The 19,218-nt window shown below is 41.7% G+C and overlaps 1 protein-coding gene across 1 annotated transcript in view; it reads left to right on the top strand.

The window, feature by feature from the left end:
- CPAMD8 (C3 and PZP like alpha-2-macroglobulin domain containing 8) overlaps positions 1-19,218 on the top strand; it is a 125,777-nt gene that overhangs the window by 8,343 nt on the left and 98,216 nt on the right. Inside the window, exons 2-3 of the mRNA XM_075281044.1 lie at positions 8,950-9,101; positions 17,264-17,286. Of these exons, the coding sequence (XP_075137145.1) occupies positions 8,950-9,101; positions 17,264-17,286 (175 nt within the window). The remainder of the gene's footprint in view (positions 1-8,949; positions 9,102-17,263; positions 17,287-19,218) is intronic.

Here is a 19,218-nt window from a genome sequence, read left to right as displayed (position 1 = left end):
TCGATGGTACGTGAACTGCGGTTGATTATCCTAGGTTGTCTTTAAAGGGGTATTCCCACCTTGCATACTCACCAGTCTTCACTGCTGTAAAATCTTCTTCCTGGTTTCTTGCATCATTTGGTGGGCAGGGTTTCACATGCAACCTGCCATTTAGCTCCGCCCCCAAATTAATGTGTAGCTTCGCCCACCCATATTGGACTATGAAGTACAGGCAGCAGCAACTCCATTCTGTGTTACATACAGAGACTGCCTGTCTCTGCCATAATGAACACAATTGAATTAGCTAGCCTGATAACTGGGAGAACAGAAGAAATGAAAGCAGCTCCTCTCCTCTATCTGAAAGCAGGAAGCTAGGTCAGATGGTGTAGACACAGGAATAGCTAGAAACACAGGCTCTGTGCACTTAGCCCCTCCTCCCTCCCCCTGAGAGCAGCAGATACATCACTTGACTTTTGAGCAGATAAGTCAGGGATGTGTCAACAATGAATTGAATAAAGTAAGATAGTGGACAAACAAAGCAGTTTTGCTGAAGCAGTGTATTTAGGAAAAGTCTTACATCCACATTAAAAAGCAGTATAGATAGGATCCTTGTGATGGGACAACCCCTTTAAGATCTGGATCAGCCAGGAGGATCTTCCAATAACATTTCAGAATGGATTTGATATCCTTATCCATTACATCAAAAGTACCGATGATCATAAGAAGATCTGTTAATGGTTTTAGCTCTGGAATATGCTTTTTCCACCACTTCCTCAGGGTAACCCCTCGCACAAAATCATCTAGACAGGTCCTGTGTTTGTGACTCAAAATCTTTCATGGTAGAACAATTTCTACATGTAGAAATTGCCTTTTTAGTTGAGGTAGGTGGCAGCTACCCTAATGGAGGAAATTGTTTATGGCAGTTTTCTTTCTGTAAACTGAGCTTCAAATCTAACAAGACCTGAGTGTTGATGTGTATCTGAGGTGTAAACCGGAGACCCAGACTGATGATATTAAGGGTGTTAACAAATTCTCTAAATTCTAATTCTGAACAAAACTGTGCCACACTTTTACACAGGGTATTACCTGAATTATAGGTTTGTCCTAGTCACCTCAGCACGCCAGAGATTTCACAGCTTATCTATTCCCCTCTCTACACAATGACCTCTGCCCAGGTAACAGAGCATACCTAGAAATCATCCAACCAAAGTGAACAGGGTCTGCTCCAGACCATTATGTCCATGGCCCATGGTTCTTCTATGGGAAACACGAAGACCTAGAATCTTTTAGGTTTAATGGCAAAAGTTGGAATTGCAAGATTTTTAGGATCTTTGTAAAACATAGATATTAAGTTGGAAAATTAAAAACATCACCAAAAATATGTTTAACGTAAAAAATGTGATTTAATCAATAGGTAATTTTTTGGCGACACATTTGCGAAGTCCCCTATTTGGCTCTTTTATTAATATCTGACAGGCTCCTTTTAACTCTTGCTAGATTGGGATTGGCTAGTAATGACAAGAGAGCAGTGATAAGGCTATGCTTGGTTGGTTAGCATAAAGGATGTTTCATATACTGCTGGTGACCAAGGGTGTAGCCATAAGAGGGTCATGGGTAGCAGTCGATATCAGCCATGGATAATGAGGGGTCCCCAAAAGTCCCTCTGCCAACTAAAATATACCACTATTCTAAATGGCACAAGGTACATAGGGGCCCCGATGAGAAATGGCCCCTTTATATGGGCATTAATCTACCACCGAGTGGCGATCGACTAAGAAATGGCCAGTTTACCAGCATTAGAATACCTTGGTTTAAAGAGAATGCTGAAAAAATAGGCGCACAGCTTGACCTTGCTGTGGTTTCTGCACTTGATGTGTCTGCTGAACCCACAGTGAAAGCCTGAGTCTATTTAGCAAGTCAAAGCCACAGCAGAAAGCTGGGTGAGCAGAAAGTGAGGCTCAGGTAAAGGCCCCAAATAGCAGACCGCAGCAATAGAAGCGCTGTAGGAAAACTGTGGTGGTAACGCATCGCAGTTTTTCACAAAACACTTTTCACAAAGTCTGCAGAGGACTCCCGGCTGTCATTGCAACCAATCAAAGATGGCAGCGCCCATAGCGTCTGCACATTTTAGGTGCCATGGTCATATTTAACAGCAGCATCTAAAGTGTCATTGAGGGTTCAATACAATGTAAATGCCGTTAAAGGGATTCTACCATTAAAAAACTTTTTTTTTCTAGATAACACGTCGGAATAGCCTTTAGAAAGGCTATTCGTCTCTTACCTTTAGAAGTGATCTCTGCCACGCTGTTCGTTAGAAATACCGGTTTTTACTGGTATGCTAATTAGTTCTCTCGCAACGATGGGGGCGTCCCCCAGTGCTGTAAATGCGATGGGGGCGTCCCCACTGCTGCTCGAAAACCGGCTCCAGCGACGCCTCTATCTTCTGCTGGATCCTCCCCTTCCTTCTTCGTCTTTTTTCGGCGTCACGTCGGACGCCTACGCAGTTGGCTCCTGCCAGTGGGACACTAGTAGAGCTGACTGCTACTAGTGTCAGAGCCGACAGAGGTGACGCCGCCGAAGAAAGAAGGGGAGGATCCAGCAGAAGATAGAGGCAGGATCCTGTTCTCGGGCAGCGGCGGGGACGCCCCTATCGCATTTTCAGCGCTGGGGCCCGCCCCCATCGCTGCCAGAGAGCTAATTTACATACCGGTAAAAACCGGTATTTCTAAGGAACAGCGCGGCGGAGATCCCATCTAAAAGTAAGAGATGAATAGCCTTTCTAAAGGCTATTCCGACGTGTTATCCACAGAAAAAAAGGTTTTTAATGGTAGAATCCCTTTAAAAACAAAATGCAAAAAATTATGATAGAATTTTGTATTTCTTATCATGGACCCCTAAAACTTTTAATAAAGGCTAATCAAAACACAATATGTTCTCCAAAAGGGTGCCAAATGCCAAAGTAAAACTCTTCACGCAAAGGAAAAACCTTTGATTTTACCTGTGATTTTAGTTTGAGGCGAATCTCCATTTGTTCGGTTTCATAAAAAAACCCAAAGAAAAACCATTTGGAATATTCTGATCGAACTCGGCTAAGGAGCAGTGGGAGAGAGGAAACCCGACCATGGGTTGATCACTTCCCATTTGCTATTGGGTTGGCCCAAAGGTTATGATGAGGGCAAGCTAAGCTAAACAAACATTTCTGTATGGGTGGAAAAATCTGGCACCGTAATAGGGGACCCTTTTAAATTTTGCTATGGACAACTTCATGTGCAGATGATAATCTTGCTTGACCACTTACCTCTTTTAAATTGTGCTCTTAAAGAAAGCCTATCACCACCTCCACCAATCTAGTTCTCAGCATCTGTTAATAGCTGGTTGGAAAAAATTTTTCTAGCACCCACCGTTCCTGTTAAACTCTGTAATGTTAGAAGGCCGATGTCGGGCAAAGGGTGTGATTCAGAGCACCAATCAGAGGCAGTCATTGTCAGAGCTCAGAATCACACCCGATGTCTGCTTCTGCCTGACACTGCCCTCTTGACAGTACAGAGACTAAATAGGGTATGAAGGATCAAAACTAGCAGCATTGATAGCTCAAGAATGGTGAGGGCTAGAAAATAAAAATCCAACTGTTCTGGAATCAGTGGAGCAGCAGCTATTCAATGATGTAAAGAGCTGGACTTGTTGGACGTGGTGTAAGGTCCTCTTTAAATACTTGGAGCTATGTTCAGACCCACTAATACTCAAAGCAAGATTTATTTTCTTTACCAAACTCCTTGTCAGAGTAAGCATTCTGCTTGATATTATAATATCTCCATTTCCTCAGGATTCCTGCTTGTATATAACACTGATACGCAATTTTTCAACTTTTTTCTGTTGTTTTCAAATGAATAGGTGTATCTGAATGGATTTTTTCCGCAGATTCTGAAAATGATCTTCAAATTTCCGTATCACGTCAGGTTTTTTCAAAAATGATGGAAATGTGAAAATTGAAAACAACGTAACTTTTTAATGACATTGCTATATGACAACGTTTGTAAACTGTGAAAATGTTCTCCGGAGGGATGGAATGATTGTGTAAGGAATAGATAAACATAAATACATATTTAAAAGCAAACATACCTAACATTTACCACTGGGCTCCCCTTCAAACTTCCTCTTTTTGGATTGTCTTTGGTGTTTGTCCATACAGTCTCTTTTCAACATCCAACAATAGTCGGATATCATATGTACAGTCCACTTTCCTTGGTATCTCTTTTCCATCACTTTAATATCCTGATGGAAGCGCTTGCCATGTTCTTCCGTAAAATCACGAAGATTGTCAGGAAAGTAATTTAGATGAGCATGAAGAAAGTGAACTTTGACGCTCATGTTGCAACCAAGCAGTTTATAGGATTCCAACATGTCCTCGACTAAAATGGTGTAATTTGCAGCTTTCATATTCCCCAAAAAGTTTTTTTTACCACATTTTTGAATGCAGTCCATGCTCGCAATTCTCGAATATGTTGTCTGCCATTAATTTTCGTATTTGTGGGCCTATAAAAATGCCAGCTTTAATTTTTTCAGATGTGATTGATGGAAACTTACCAACAAGATATTGAAAGCATTTACTGTGCCTGTTTAAAGCTGTCACGAATTGCTTCATTAAGCCAAGTTTGATGTGCAAAGGTGGCAACAGTATTTTTGAGGGATCAACCAGTGGAAGTGAAACAATGTTTTTTTTTGCCAGGTGTGAATGTACTTCTGACAGGCCACTGCTTCCGAACCCAATGTTGCGTCCTTGCTCTGGAGTCCCATTCACAAAAAAGCAAGGAAATTTGGTGTGGCCTGCTTGTTGGCCGAGCAATATTCCAATCACCTTGAAATCCCTGCACACGGACCATTCATGAAGCTTGTACTGCACACTTTCCAGCAGTGATTTAAGAGTCTGATATGTCTCTTTCAAAGTCACAGAATGTGCTATTGGAATGGATGTTAGTATTATGCAATAAAACACCTTTTAAACTGGATTTGCTGGCATCTATGAACAACCTCCACTCTCCTGAATTGTAATTAATGTTGAAGTATTTCATGATTCCCGGAATGTCTCGACAATATACCAAACCGAATTCCTCAGCAAAAAACGGAACCAATTCTGCTTCTCGGTGTCTGTACCAGGAGAATCTCGTAGTAGGACACAGTAAATTCTTTTCATGAAGTCGTGATCCTAAAAGCTCTGCTGCGTCTTTAGGTAAATTGAATTTGCGAACCAAATCATTCAGTTCATGCTGGGTAAATGGCACTAGGGTTTTATTCTCCATACTGTCCGGTTGGTACGTCCCATCACTTGTATCACCGTCTGAAGCGGTGTCTGTTGAGGGCTTGACATTGGACGGGGATGGCACAGGGATGTATTCGCTATGGGGCACTGGTCTTATGGCAGATGGGATATTGGGATACACAATGTTACACTTACTGGTTCTGGTATGGCCCACGATTTTCACTGTGCTGAATAGCAGTCGTCACTGTGATTTTTTGGCTCACGCCACACCATGGGTACACCGAATGGCATTGATGCCCTTTTTCCACTTTTCCAGTTCCTCAACCCCTCCACACATGCGACTAAACTTTGTTCTGGTCTGCTAGTTTAATCCTGAAGTATTGGAAATAAGCATTTTTCACGAAAGGCGTAATATTTTGCCTTAGTTTTTTTCCTGTCGTATAACAGCCACATATGTAGCAGAATACGTCTGGATGGTTAACACAACCACGTGAAGCCATTGCACACACCACAAAGAAACAACCGAACGCGACCAGTCCCTTCTTCGCACTGACTAGATCTCCCCAGAATGGCGCCACGTGACCAATAGAAAGAAGGGAGTGATGGCGTGAGGTATGAGTCATACTGCCGTGCCAAGATAACATTCTCTCATTCTCCGCTTTTTATTTACAATATTCTGAATAAAGTCTGTCAGATGACGTGTAATTGTCTTTCATTAAGTTTTATATACACTATATACCAAAAATAATTTTTTGGTATATAGTGCTTAATATCTTGTTTGAGTATGTATTTATGTTTATCTATCCCTTACACAATCATTCCGTCCCTCCAGATAAGATTTTCACAAGATCCAAACGTTGTCATATATCAATGTGATTAAAAAATTATGTTTTTTTAATTTTCACATTTCCATCATTTGTGAAAAAACCTGACATGATACGGAATTTTGAAGGTCATTTTTGGAATCTGGGCCAAAAAACCATTCCGATACACCTATTCATTTCAAAACAACAAAACTTTGCGTATCAATCTTTTATTTTAATCTTAAATGGATACCTCATGTCTAACCATTCTACACATATACCGTGCATAAATCTATTACATATAAAACTAATATATACAATACATTGTCATTTTTATTATTTTTAAGTATAATGTACAATAAGACATGATGGAATAGATTTACTAATGCTATTTACGTTTTAGTGCAAACTTAAAGGGGTTATCCCATCACAAGGATCCTAACTATACTGCTTGTTAATGTGGATGTAAGACTTTTCCTAAATACATTGCTTCAGCAAAACTGCTTTGTTTGTCCACTGTCTTACTTTATTCATTTTTTTTTTTTTTTTTTTACACATCCCTTGACTTATCTGGTCATAAGTCAAGTGATATATCTGCTGCTCTGAGGGAGGAGGGGCTAAGTGCACGGGAGCGAGCCGGGGGGGGGTAGTTTACCCTTTTGGGGGGGGAGTTTACGCCAATACAGACCCGGCATCTGCTGTAATAGAGAGACGGATGCCGGGGACGGTTAGACACCAGCACAGATGCCTGCAACATTGCTATGCTCCTGCCCTGCATGAAGCCAGCAGCGGCAGGAGCGATGCTGCTATTCTGGGGCGGCGGAGGAGCAGAATAACAGCATCGCTTCTGCCGCTGCTGGCTTCATGCAGGGCAGGAGCATAGCGATGTTGCAGGCATCTGTGCGTCTAATCGTCCCCGGCATCCGCCTCTCTATTACAGCGGATGCCGGGTTTGTATTCACATATGCAAAGCCAAGCGGCGAGATGCCGCTGGCCCTGCGTGCACGCTCATAGACCAGTCTAGCCTTCACAATGCGAATACAGACCCGGCATCCGCTGTAATAGAGAGAGGCGGATGCCGGGTCTGTATTCGCATTGTGAAGGCTAGACTGGTCTATGAGCGTGCACGCAGGGTCAGCGGCATCTCGCCGCTGGCTTTAAATATGTAACCCCGCCCACCAATGACGCAACAAATCCGGAAGAAAGAAGAATTTACAGCAACAAAGACTGGAGAGTATGCGACGTGGGAATACCCCTTTAAGTTTAAGTTTTAGAGGCAAAAGTCATAAATTCAGCATAAAAAGGATCTCCATTTAGGTCACTCCCCGTTTTCTCGACAAAAACAAAAGTGGCGAGAGCAGCATTACAGAATGAAAAAAAAGGTGTAAATGCTTCATAAATGAAGCGTAGTGCAGAAAAAGAGCTCCAAAAGGTGCAATTTTGCCAAAAAAGGAGCAAGTAGCTTAATAAATGTGCCCCATTGACATCAAAATGCACGAAGAAGGAGTTGTTGAAATGAAATTAATTTATTTTTTACATTCCTATGGATCTGTGTCTTCAATCAACGTCATCTACTGTAATGATGTACAGTATGTAAGGAATTACAATATTAGAGCGAAAGGATAAGTTTACTGGGGAAAACTTTGCAACTGAAAGGAGGGTCTAGTACCCTGCTGGGCAATCTCTAAACTGGATACAAAATGAGAATTGGCTGGGCATGAAGGCATATAGGTTCCATATGGTGTCCTGTGGCACAATAGAACACAGATGTTGCAGCTGAGCCTGTAGGTCCTGCACATTAGTAGGTTGCTAAAGCTAGTTTTTTTTTTTCAGCAGTGCAAATTTCCACTGTAACTGAGGCAGCCCTACTTATAAGTGACTTGCAGAGCTGATGTGGTCTGCCAAGACCCAGTACTAAATACCGAAGGGGGGAGGCATTTATGTTCCAGCATAACCGTGGACCAGTACAGAGACCATAAATGTATGGTTGAGTGAGTTTGGTATGGGAGACTTGACTGTCCCACAGAGCAAAGAAAATTACCCCACCAAAAACTTTTGGGTTAAACTAGAATGGAGATTGCGAATGGGTCTTCTAGTTCAACATGGCTGAATGCTCACAAATTCTTACAGACACACTTCAAAATTTTATAGTAAGTTTTCACAAAAGAGTGCAAGCTGAAGAGGTGGATGAAACTTCATATGAATGCCTATGGTTTTAGAATGGGATGTTATAAGTTCCTGTAGTTGTCCCAACTTCTTTTTTTTTCCATTTAGTGTGTGAACAACCTCCCTGCCAAATTCCTAAAAACTATGTGTAAGCATTGATGCTGCTTTGAAATGCAAAGGGTGGTCACACCAAATATTAATTTGATTTTGATATCTTTTGGCTAAAATTATTTCTACACATGTGCTACACATTTAGAAATTGTTCTTTTACATCAATCACTTCAGGCCTACAGACTTGAGAACATCTGCAGTCTATCTCCTCCCTTGTTCTTCTAGACAGCCCAAAGGTTAATACTAACCCGTTTACTATGCTTTGAAGTGAACCGTCCCTATAGTTAATTACAGTAATCAGAATATGTTGTTTTTTTCTTTTTTTTAATGTGATTATAAGTTTGAGGGGAAAAAGCCCACAAAGATAACTGGATCATTGACAAAACCTGCCTTTGGGTTAACCTAAATGGTTATGGAATGTTTGTTTTTTTTGTTGGAGATTTTATTTTAACAAAAAATTATAATTTTTTTTTTCTCACCCATTAGGGTTTTTTGTACAACTCTTTATCTCAATACCCTACCTGTGTAATAGAATTCTCCATTGCAATGCCCTACCTGTGTAATAGAAAATACTCCTTAATTTTGCTGAGCTGGTTTTATTTTGTCACAGTTTTCTTATGTTCTCAATACTAGGGGCTACTTGATAGCTGCTCCATCAGTTTTCCGCTCAGGGGTTGAAGAAGCAGTGAGTGTTACCATCTTCAACATGATTATAGAAACCAAGGTCCAAGTGAAGCTTGTGGTGAAAGGGGAGACTGTAGCATCGGGTTATGGAACTGTATTAGGTATGTAAAAATATTTTTTACAATTAAATAATTTTTTTTGTTTGTGTATGTATTTAAAGGGGTTTTCCAGGCAAATAAAAAAAAAAAAAAAAAAAAAAAAAAAAGGTCTGTTAGTGCTATCAGTGGGTTAATAAGTGCACCCAAATAGCTTCAGCAGTCTTTTGAGTGATTTCTGAGTTTCTCTGGGAGGTCCTGGTATCCTCTGCATTTGTTCACATGGGTAGTTTCCTGGTGTCTTAGCCTACAACTACTATGATGCATTGCTATTCACTCAGATCCCCCCTCTCACTTCCTCCCTCACAACCCCCACTGTTTCCTTAGCTAACCCGCAAACTACTAGCCCTACCTACCTAGCTAACTAACGGTCCCCCAACTCCCTCCCCACCCCATCATATTTACCTGTCTTCTCCTGGGGATCACTTTTGTCTGTGCCGCTTCTGCCGTTGTTGTATTGAGCAGGCTCCGGCTCCCTTGTGAAGCAAGTGACGCCCAGTATAAGACATACAACGAACATGATATCAAGGGAAAATAAAATACCAATCACATACCAAATTCCCTCTGTACGGATCACATAATAACCATGTATTCCAAACCAGAAAAGACTAGAGAAAACTGAAAAAACTGGAGGAAATACTCAACCTATATTAAAAAATAAACTTTATTGATAACATGTTAAAATGGGGAAGGAAAGTTACCAACAGACAAAATAGGGGAAACCCTAAATACTGGAAACCAATGACTGGGCAGGTGTCATAGGATGTAAGATACCATGCCGTAGGTAAAAGTTTTAGCAATACACGCTTGACAAAATCAGTAGTCACTTTAAGACTCCTTGGAGACAGTCGTGGAATGGCTGAATATCAGGGTGCTGCCCGTGCTTTCACGGCACCAATAATGTTATGAATAGAAACCTCAAACTCGGACAAAAAAAATCGGACAGCAGTAGGACTTTGGCCCCGCATACTGAACTGTGTAATACAGGGTCAAGTACGTGGGCTGATAGAAATGAATGGGTCAGTGTACTATCTAAGAAAAACATAGATAGCACATTGAACTCGTCCATGGCCATCTACAAGGGACCGTATTTTTCGGACTATAAGACGCACTGGACTATAAGACGCACCCAGGTTTTAGAGGAGAAAAATAGGGGAAAAAAAATTTCAGGCAAAAAATGGTAAAATATTTAATATATGGGAGTTGTAGTTTTGGAACAGCTGCAAGGCCACATTGACAGGTGACCCTGCAGCTGTACGGGGATGTATAGGGCGTTTTTTTTGTGGGGCCAGGTGTACTTTTTAGATATACCATTTTGGGAAATGTTTATTGCTTAGATCACCTTTTATTTAATTCAGAGGCAAAACAGAGAGAAAAACCCGGCAGTTTAGCACTTTTGATTTTGACGTTCACTGTACATAAAAATATTAGTAGACCGGGCATTTTCAGACACAGGGATACCTAATGTGTATGTTTCACAGTAATGTTATACTTTTATATGTATTCTAGGGAAAGGAGGTGAACTTTTATTTATTTTATTTTTTATTATATTTTTTTTAAGTTTTTTTTTTTTTGTTTTTTTGTTTTTTTTACTATTTTAATATCCCCCGCCTAGGGGGCTTGAACCTGCAATCATTTGATTGCAAGTCCCATAGACGGCAATACAAGTGTATTGCCGTCTATGGGAGATTCTATACATTACTATCGCGGAGGGTCATAGACCAGCCGCGATAGTAATATATATCTATGACAAGCCTCGGAGCCTTCATTAGGCTCCCGGCTGTCATCGGAACAGGTCGGCTCCTGCGGCCTCGCCGTGCAGGAGCCGGCCTGCATCACTAAAGGTATGGGGCCGGTGGGGGGGGCTAACTGACTGCCGGGACCTGTGGAGGAGGAGTGGATTTGCAGCATGGCCGCGCTACTGCCACCGCTGGTTTTCTTCAGCAGTAGCGCGGCAATCTGCAGGTCCCGGCAGCTAAGACAGTCGCCGGCATCTGCTGTAATAGACCGGCGGATGCCGGGGACTGTCTTAGCTGCCGGGGCCTGCAGATTGTCACGCTCCTGCCGCTGAAGAAAACCAGCGGTGGCAGTAGCGCGGCCATGCTGCAAACCCACATTCAGACTATAAGACGCACCCTCATTTTCCTCCGAAATTTGAGGGAAAAAAAGTGCGTCTTATAGTCCGAAAAATACGGTAACTCTTATTTTAGTTTTATTTACATTTTTTTGCCATTGTTCTGGGGTGTGTTATGACCGTTTTCGCAACATACGGTACTTTATTAATCTATCACACTTACTTTTAATAGACAACAGGCTGTAAAGTTTCCATTAGCAATGTGCTAACTAAGCTAGTACTTAAATATTGAGACTCTAAGCATTCTTATGATACCAGAACCATTTCTAGGTGGTATAAATCTGGAGATATAGCCATTTGTAGAGAGCTAGAAAAAGTATTTAGTTCTGCTCTAATCTATATATAGTTGTTTGACGGTTCAATTCTTCAGGGTGTATGGCACACACTCCACTACTACAATTTTTGTAATTTGTAGAGACCATCCACCCTTTGGTATATGCCTCAGCTCTGCATATTCACAATATAACTGTATATGGGCCTTCCCTAGCAACAGCCCAGTTAGAGGATTGCTAAGGAGAATGTTACAACCTTGATTATATTACAAAAGAAATTTAAATAGGATAATAAAGTATACTACAAAAATTATCACTAAACACCCCCTGACACAATATTGAAAAAAAAAAAAACAAAAGGTAGGGTTACACTTTATGGCTGTGCAGAAATTTTGGTAAAGTATCGCAGAAGATTCTTCACTATTAAAAGCAAAAAGAACTCAATAGGGTAGATTTATTATTTTACACTGGTTATCTGTCGTGAAAAAAGTTCCAAAAACTGGGGTTTGTCACTTTCTAAAAAGCAATTGCAGAATGAAATATTCCCAAATGCCATTTTTGTGCTGCCCATGCCACTTTCCCAAAAAGTGGACATGGCAAGGGTGTGCTGAGGGATGTCCAGCGTCCCTACCAGATTTCTTAGTATTTTTTGCCAGAAAACTGTCGTAAATTATGCTGAAAATCTATGCTATCTATAAGCAGGTGCAGATTTCACTCCAAGCCCAATGAAGATTGTGCCTCATTTATGAGGACGCATGTGTCTCATTGTAAATGAAGCCCCTCTTCCATTGGTGCAGGGGAAATGAAAACGCCAGCCATAACTATCTCCCATTGTGTCTTCAGTCAAAGGCTAAGACCATGCAAAGCAGAGCTAAAAAACTGCAGCAAAAAAGCTGTGGATGTATTTGCAAATAATTTTTGTATAATGGATAACCCCTTTAAGAGGTTACATGTCCTTTATATGTCGGATTGTGTCGTCCTATATTTACTTTGAATTGTTATTGTGTTGCTGTTGTTTTGTTGATTGTTTGATTTTATATAAAGAAAAATGTGTTAATAAAAATTATCTGATTTAAAAAAAAGGTTACATGTATCAGTGGCATAATAATAGCAGAGTAGCTTGTGTATGTAGTCTATGGTGCATCTTGGATATAAAAACTAGGCAAGCAGCATTAACCTGTATTAGATGTTATATAGACACTAACCAAGCAGCATAAGCTTAGGCTGGGGGGTGTATGGGTTGCATGTTAAATGAAAGCAGGTAGAGAGAGTTTTCCCCTCTTTTCAACAATTTGTCAAGAATGCTGCAAGGTGCACAGTGTGCAAATGACCATATAGGAGTGAGTCTTAACATTGCAGCATGCCACACTTGCATAATATATTGCAGCAAATAGAATATCAAGCAGGTTTTATGTGGCACACAATTGATTAACTGCAATATTGTCCTGTGGTTTTGCCATATCACCCCATTATATACATTTCAGATGACTTACGTGATTTACACCACCAGAATTGAGGGGATACATGCCCTTATTATTGTACTCTGTCTTGTGGTTTATCTGATTGCCACAGTGTAGTGCAACAATTTTTTTAGTGGCATTCAGGATTCTCACCACTTTCAAAATGATCAGGGTTATTCTTCCTAAGGATTTGTTGTTTTAGTCTTTATTTTATTTTTAGCGGATCTTAAAGGGGTATTCCCAACTCACCCGTTCACCAACTTGCAGGCTGTATGCTCTGTTCACTTCCTGGTTTTGTCGGTAAATTGGTGGGCGGGGTTTCACTTGCTATCTCACAGACAAAGCCAGCTCTGCTATCTCTCTTCATAGCAGTACATGTAGCAGCACAGTATCACTGGAAGATGCATAAGATGAAGCTGATGTAGCAGAGCTGTATTTGTTAGGTGATGAGAATTCTAAACATACATAACATACATGCTACAGGACCGAGTCGGCTTGCAGTATACTCACTTTTAGGTCTGTGCTTACATACTGGGGTAACAGACTCCCTGTCTCAGCTCTTATCAGCAAAATTCAATTAGTGACCTGATAACTGGAAGAGGGAGATAAACAGCTCAGAAATACAAGCTCGCTCCGAGCACTACTCAGCTCCCTCTCCCTTCCCTAAGAGCAGGGAGCTACGTCAATTGTCTTGGGTGGAGAGATAAGATCATCTCCAGGTCTGTGGTTATGGAAACACAGTGTAAACAATGGCGTGAATAATCTCATTTAGTGGCCAAACAAAGCAGTTTTGCTTAAGCAATGTATTTAGGAAAACTCTTAAATCCACATAAGCTAGCAGTATAGGGGACAACCCCTTTAATGTTAATGTTTTTTCTTATAATTTTTGCTACTGTCTTGTCATACTATCCCCTAATTATCAATTCATTTACCTCTCACCACTTACTCCAACTGCAATTCCTATACCACCGGAGCCATCAGGACTGGAACCGCCCGACGCGCGTTTCGCCTGCAAATGGGCTTTTGTCAAGGGAAAAATGTGAAACGCGCATTGGGCGGTTCCAGTCCTGATGGCTCCGGTGGTATAGGCATTCTTTGAGGGGGTTGCATCTTAGCACGCTTCAATAGGGCTACATGCATTTACTGGGCTATATAGTGGGTTCATGCATCTATTGTGGTTTGTTATGCTGGCATCCTTTTGCATGTGTACTATTATATATTCCCACTGACTTGCCATTTTTTGTAGCTGACATTGGAACTTATAACATATATATATATATCCATAATGTATGCATTTAATATATGATGGTCATTATATATATGCTACCGTATACCCTCAGCCGTCTGGTTGGGTATAGTTCTGTTCCCCTTACTTTCTCTTTGTAACTTTGTATTATAAGAAATCCAACACATTGTTCTAATCTCATACTACTCTGCAAATTACCATGTATACTAAGATACAGAATTCTTCATATGCATTATACATTGAGACTGCTTTTCATATTAACAATTCATATATAAAATCAATGTAAGTGGTCTTCAAATGTCAAGGACAGATCTCTACCTGCATTATTACTATGATTACGAGGAAGTAAGATTATGTTAAAGGCATTTTAAGCAACTTGTTTTGACTTTTCCAATTCACGGGAATTCCTTGAACAGCATGAGTTATAATCTGCTGCCATGGACAACAAGATTTCTGCAAATAATGACCTGGAATTTCCAGAATCAGCATGATGTCTGCCTCTGTACAGCATAGTAAAAAGCTTTTTGTTATAACAAATAAGTGTACAGAGCGGTATTTACTAAGTCTACAAAATACTTCCTTTCTATACCAAAGGAAACTTTGATGAAGAGACATCAAAGCTATGTTAAAGGTTACAAACGTATATATATGCTTCTTTGTAACTATACAGTCAGCGATGCAAACCTGGAAAAGACCTTTACAGGATGATTCTCAAATTGCAGCAAAATATATACCTCTATATATCATTGTATATATATTTTTTCTTTTTTAATGTAGCTTGTGAGCCCATATAAGGCTCATAATGTACATTTTTTTCCTTTCAGCATGTCTTTGGAGTATGGGAGGATATCCACACAAACACAGGGAGAACATACAAATTCTTTGCAGATGTTTGTCCTTGGTGGGATTTGAACCTAGGACTCCAGTGCTTCAAGGCTGCAGTGCTAACCACTGAGCCACCATATTGCCCAGTTATATTATTGTATGTGTGCAAACAAATTTACTATTGAAGCTTGGAGAAAGACTATGGCTGTGCCTCAGGTATTAGGTTCATTGCCTTTCTTACACAAAACTGAGAAACCTAATGTAAAATTAAATAGAATAAGTGTGGGTTTTATTCTCAATAATGAACAAAACAAACACCAGAACAAGTCACAGTTTGGTCTCACCAGACTATAGTTCTCCTGACAGATCCAGGCGCCTCCTCTCTCTCCCAGGATCTGCCCAGGGCGAAAGCTCTATGCTGTTTTTATTTTGATGAGCCCAGCTGTCACACTTGGGCTGAGACCTACTCCTTAGCAACACTGGACCATACCATCACCAGAGTTATGTGAGAAACCTGGGGATATGTAGCGACCCTGCAGTACCCTGCCTGTCCCCTTCTCACAATACAACATGCGGACCGACCGGGTGGAAACTATGCCTGTGACGCTTCAAATACCTGTTTAATTGTTGTATACCTCTGAAGCTGATTGTTTTATCAGTCAGTTAGGTTCTGGTGGTATACATGACGGTTCTGTGTCATGATTAACCTAGTACAGGGGTGCCCAATACGTCGATCGCGATCTACTGGTAGATCGCAAAGGACGTATGGGTTGATCGCGGGATGCAGGGATCCCCGGTGTCTGCTTGTTCACAGTGCAGGCTGAGTCATCTACGGACACTGGCAGGCGGGGCTGCCGCAGTCCCAGCCTGCCAGTGTCCAGAGATAACTCTCTGCCTGCGCCGTGAACAAGCAGACAGCTGGGATCCCTGGGCGGCCACAGAACGCCGCTGTCTCCTGCTCTCACGATCCGCCCGGCCCCGCCCACATGCCCGGCCCCACCCATAGACACGGCCAACCCAGCCCGCCAGCTCCCGCCCACAGGCCCGCCCCGGGCCCGCCCTAGTAGATCTTTTGCCTTGGTCAGCTAATAAAGTAGCTCACACGCTGAAAAAGTGTGAGCACCCCTGACCTAGTATGTATGGGCTCCTGACCTGCTGATCCACGAATGAACTACTAGCCCTAGTTAGTAAAATTCTCCCAGGCAGAATCGCACCTGATTGTGGAAGTGTGCTATGTGTGGTTGTGAATCAGTCCTATATGACTTATAGGCTGTTGGTATCCATCTGGATCAAACCCAAACTATCATGATCCATCAGGGTGTGCTTAGGAGAAATAATACAGTAGGGCTTTATGCACTAGCACACACTAATGTCATTGGATGCCACTCAAGCTAACTCCCTTGATGGACTAGGGGGTGTTAACTAGTCTGCTCTCAGGGAATGTTAATGCCTATATACACTATATAGGATAGGGATGGGTACAATTCTTACGCAATAGAACATAATTGCATTGATTTGATATGGGGCTTTGATATGGCCTATATGGCTTTGTAGTCATCCTTTATAGTGTTATATAGCTTATCTTCAATATTGCTACTATGGGGTCGGTAGATTCGGGCTTTACCAATTCTGGTGAAACCAATGAAAGTTAATGGTCTAGGTGGAAGTTAATTCTTCTTTACCCATTCACATATTTGTATGTTTTTATGGTAACTTGAGAACTTTTTATTCGTATCAATAAAAGTTAAATTTTTAAAGTGTACTTAAATCCCACAACTTCTTCTGATTGTTTATTCATCACTCAGTACACATACCTAGCTTATCCTTTTTCTTTTGACAATTACTAATATGTGAGACACATGGGGGTACTAATAAAGGACCTTAATTATGAAGATACCTGATTATTACCTCCATATGTCCCACATATCATTAACTCATATGTGAGGCACACAGGGGGTTAATGTGAGGGACATAATGGAGTTAACTGCTATTACTGAGGCACATGGAGTTACTAAGCTGTAATGCACATGAACAGACTTTTTATCTGCAATGGTGGATTTTCGACCCGCTCGGCTTAGTCAGTAAGTTTTCCCAGTTTTTTGTGGTAAAATTAGGGGCCTCAGCTTATATTCAGATCAGCTTATACTCTAGTACTTACGGTATTTTCTTTGCACAGCAATCTGTTGTAGTTACTCATTCATCACTCATAATTTGATTTTTTTTTCCCTCAGATAAAGGCACAGTGAAAATCAAGGTAAGCGTCCAATTCAGATGATTATAAAAATTATTTAACGTTATAAAATTCTAACATTACTGTATGATAACATGTTCAAATGTCATACTTTACTGGCTGAAAAATATAGAGCTGACTTCCACAGAAATCATAAAGTGCCTGAACTTCAGTGTGATTGGAGTGTTTGTTTGGAGTATGTTTTATTAAATTTGTATCTCACCTGCATAAAACATTCCATATGGACTATGTTAAGCTATTTTTAAGCATTTTAAGGCTAAGGCCCCACATAGTGAAAAACAGCTAAATGCCTTGGAAACCACATTGACCACAGTGTAAGTGATTAGAGATGAGCGAACAGTGTTCTATCGAACACATGTTCGATCGGATATCAGGGTGTTCGCCATGTTCGAATCGAATCGAACACCACGTGGTAAAGTGCGCCAAAATTCGATTCCCCTCCCACCTTCCCTGGCGCCTTTTTTGCACCAATAACAGCGCAGGGGAGGTGGGACAGGAACTACGACACTGGGGGCATTGAAAAAAATTGGAAAAAGTCATTGGCTGCCGAAATCAGGTGACCTCCATTTTAGACGAATAGTGGATTTCAAATCCGGGTCATATGAGAATGTGAACTTTGTGACTATGAGACAGGGATAGCTGTACAGGCAGGGATAGCTAGGGATAACCTTTATTTAGGGGGGAATGTTATTAAAAATAACTTTTTGGGGCTCTATCGGGTGTGTAATTGTGATTTTTGTGAGATAAACTTTTTCCCATAGGGATGCATTGGCCAGCGCTGATTGGCCGAATTCCGTACTCTGGCCAATCAGTGCTGGCCAATGCATTCTATTAGCTTGATGAAGCAGAGTGTGCACAAGGGTTCAAGCGCACCCTCGGCTCTGATGTAGCAGAGCCGAGGCTGCACAAGGGTTCAAGCGCACCCTCGGCTCTGATGTAGGAGAGCCGAGGGTGCACTTGAACCCTTGTGCAGCCTCGGCTCTGCTACATCAGAGCCGAGGGTGCGCTTGAACCCTTGTGCACACTCTGCTTCATCAAGCTAATAGAATGCATTGGCCAGCGCTGATTGGCCAATGTATTCTATTAGCCTGATGAAGTAGAGCTGAATGTGTGTGCTAAGCACACACATTCAGCTCTACTTCATCGGGCTAATAGAATGCATTGGCCAGCGCTGATTGGCCAGAGTACGGAACTCGACCAATCAGCGCTGGCTCTGCTGGAGGAGGCGGAGTCTAAGATCGCTCCACACCAGTCTCCATTCAGGTCCGACCTTAGACTCCGCCTCCTCCAGCAGAGCCAGCGCTGATTGGCCGAATTCCGTACTCTGGCCAATCAGCACTGGCTAATGCATTGTATTGGCTTGATGAAGCAGTGCTGAATGTGTGTGCTTAGCACACACATTCAGCTCTACTTCATCGGGCTAATAGAATGCATTGGCCAGCGCTGATTGGCCGAATTCCGTACTCTGGCCAATCAGCACTGGCTAATGCATTGTATTGGCTTGATGAAGCAGTGCTGAATGTGTGTGCTTAGCACACACATTCAGCTCTACTTCATCGGGCTAATAGAATGCATTGGCCAATCAGCGCTGGCCAATGCATTCTATTAGCGTGAACTGAGTTTGCACAGGGGTTCTAGTGCACCCTCGGCTCTGCTACATCAGATTGCTACATCTGATGTAGCAGTGCCGAGTGTGCATCAGATGTGTAGTTGAGCAAAACTGACTCAGCACTGCTAAGTCTGCATTCGCATAGGAATGCATTGGCCAGCCTTCGGCCAATCAGCGCTGGCTCTGCCGGAGGAGGCGGAGTCTAAGGTCGGACCTGAATGGAGACTGGTGTGGAGCTATCTTAGACTCCGCCTCCTCCAGCAGAGCCAGCGCTGATTGGTCGAGTTCCGTACTCTGGCCAATCAGCACTGGCCAATGCATTTCTA

This window comes from Leptodactylus fuscus, chromosome 1, assembly GCF_031893055.1.
Source record: "Leptodactylus fuscus isolate aLepFus1 chromosome 1, aLepFus1.hap2, whole genome shotgun sequence".
NCBI lineage: Eukaryota > Metazoa > Chordata > Amphibia > Anura > Leptodactylidae > Leptodactylus > Leptodactylus fuscus.
The sequence above is the reverse complement of the archived record's forward strand: the minus strand, read 5'-3'. Positions and strand labels throughout refer to the sequence as shown.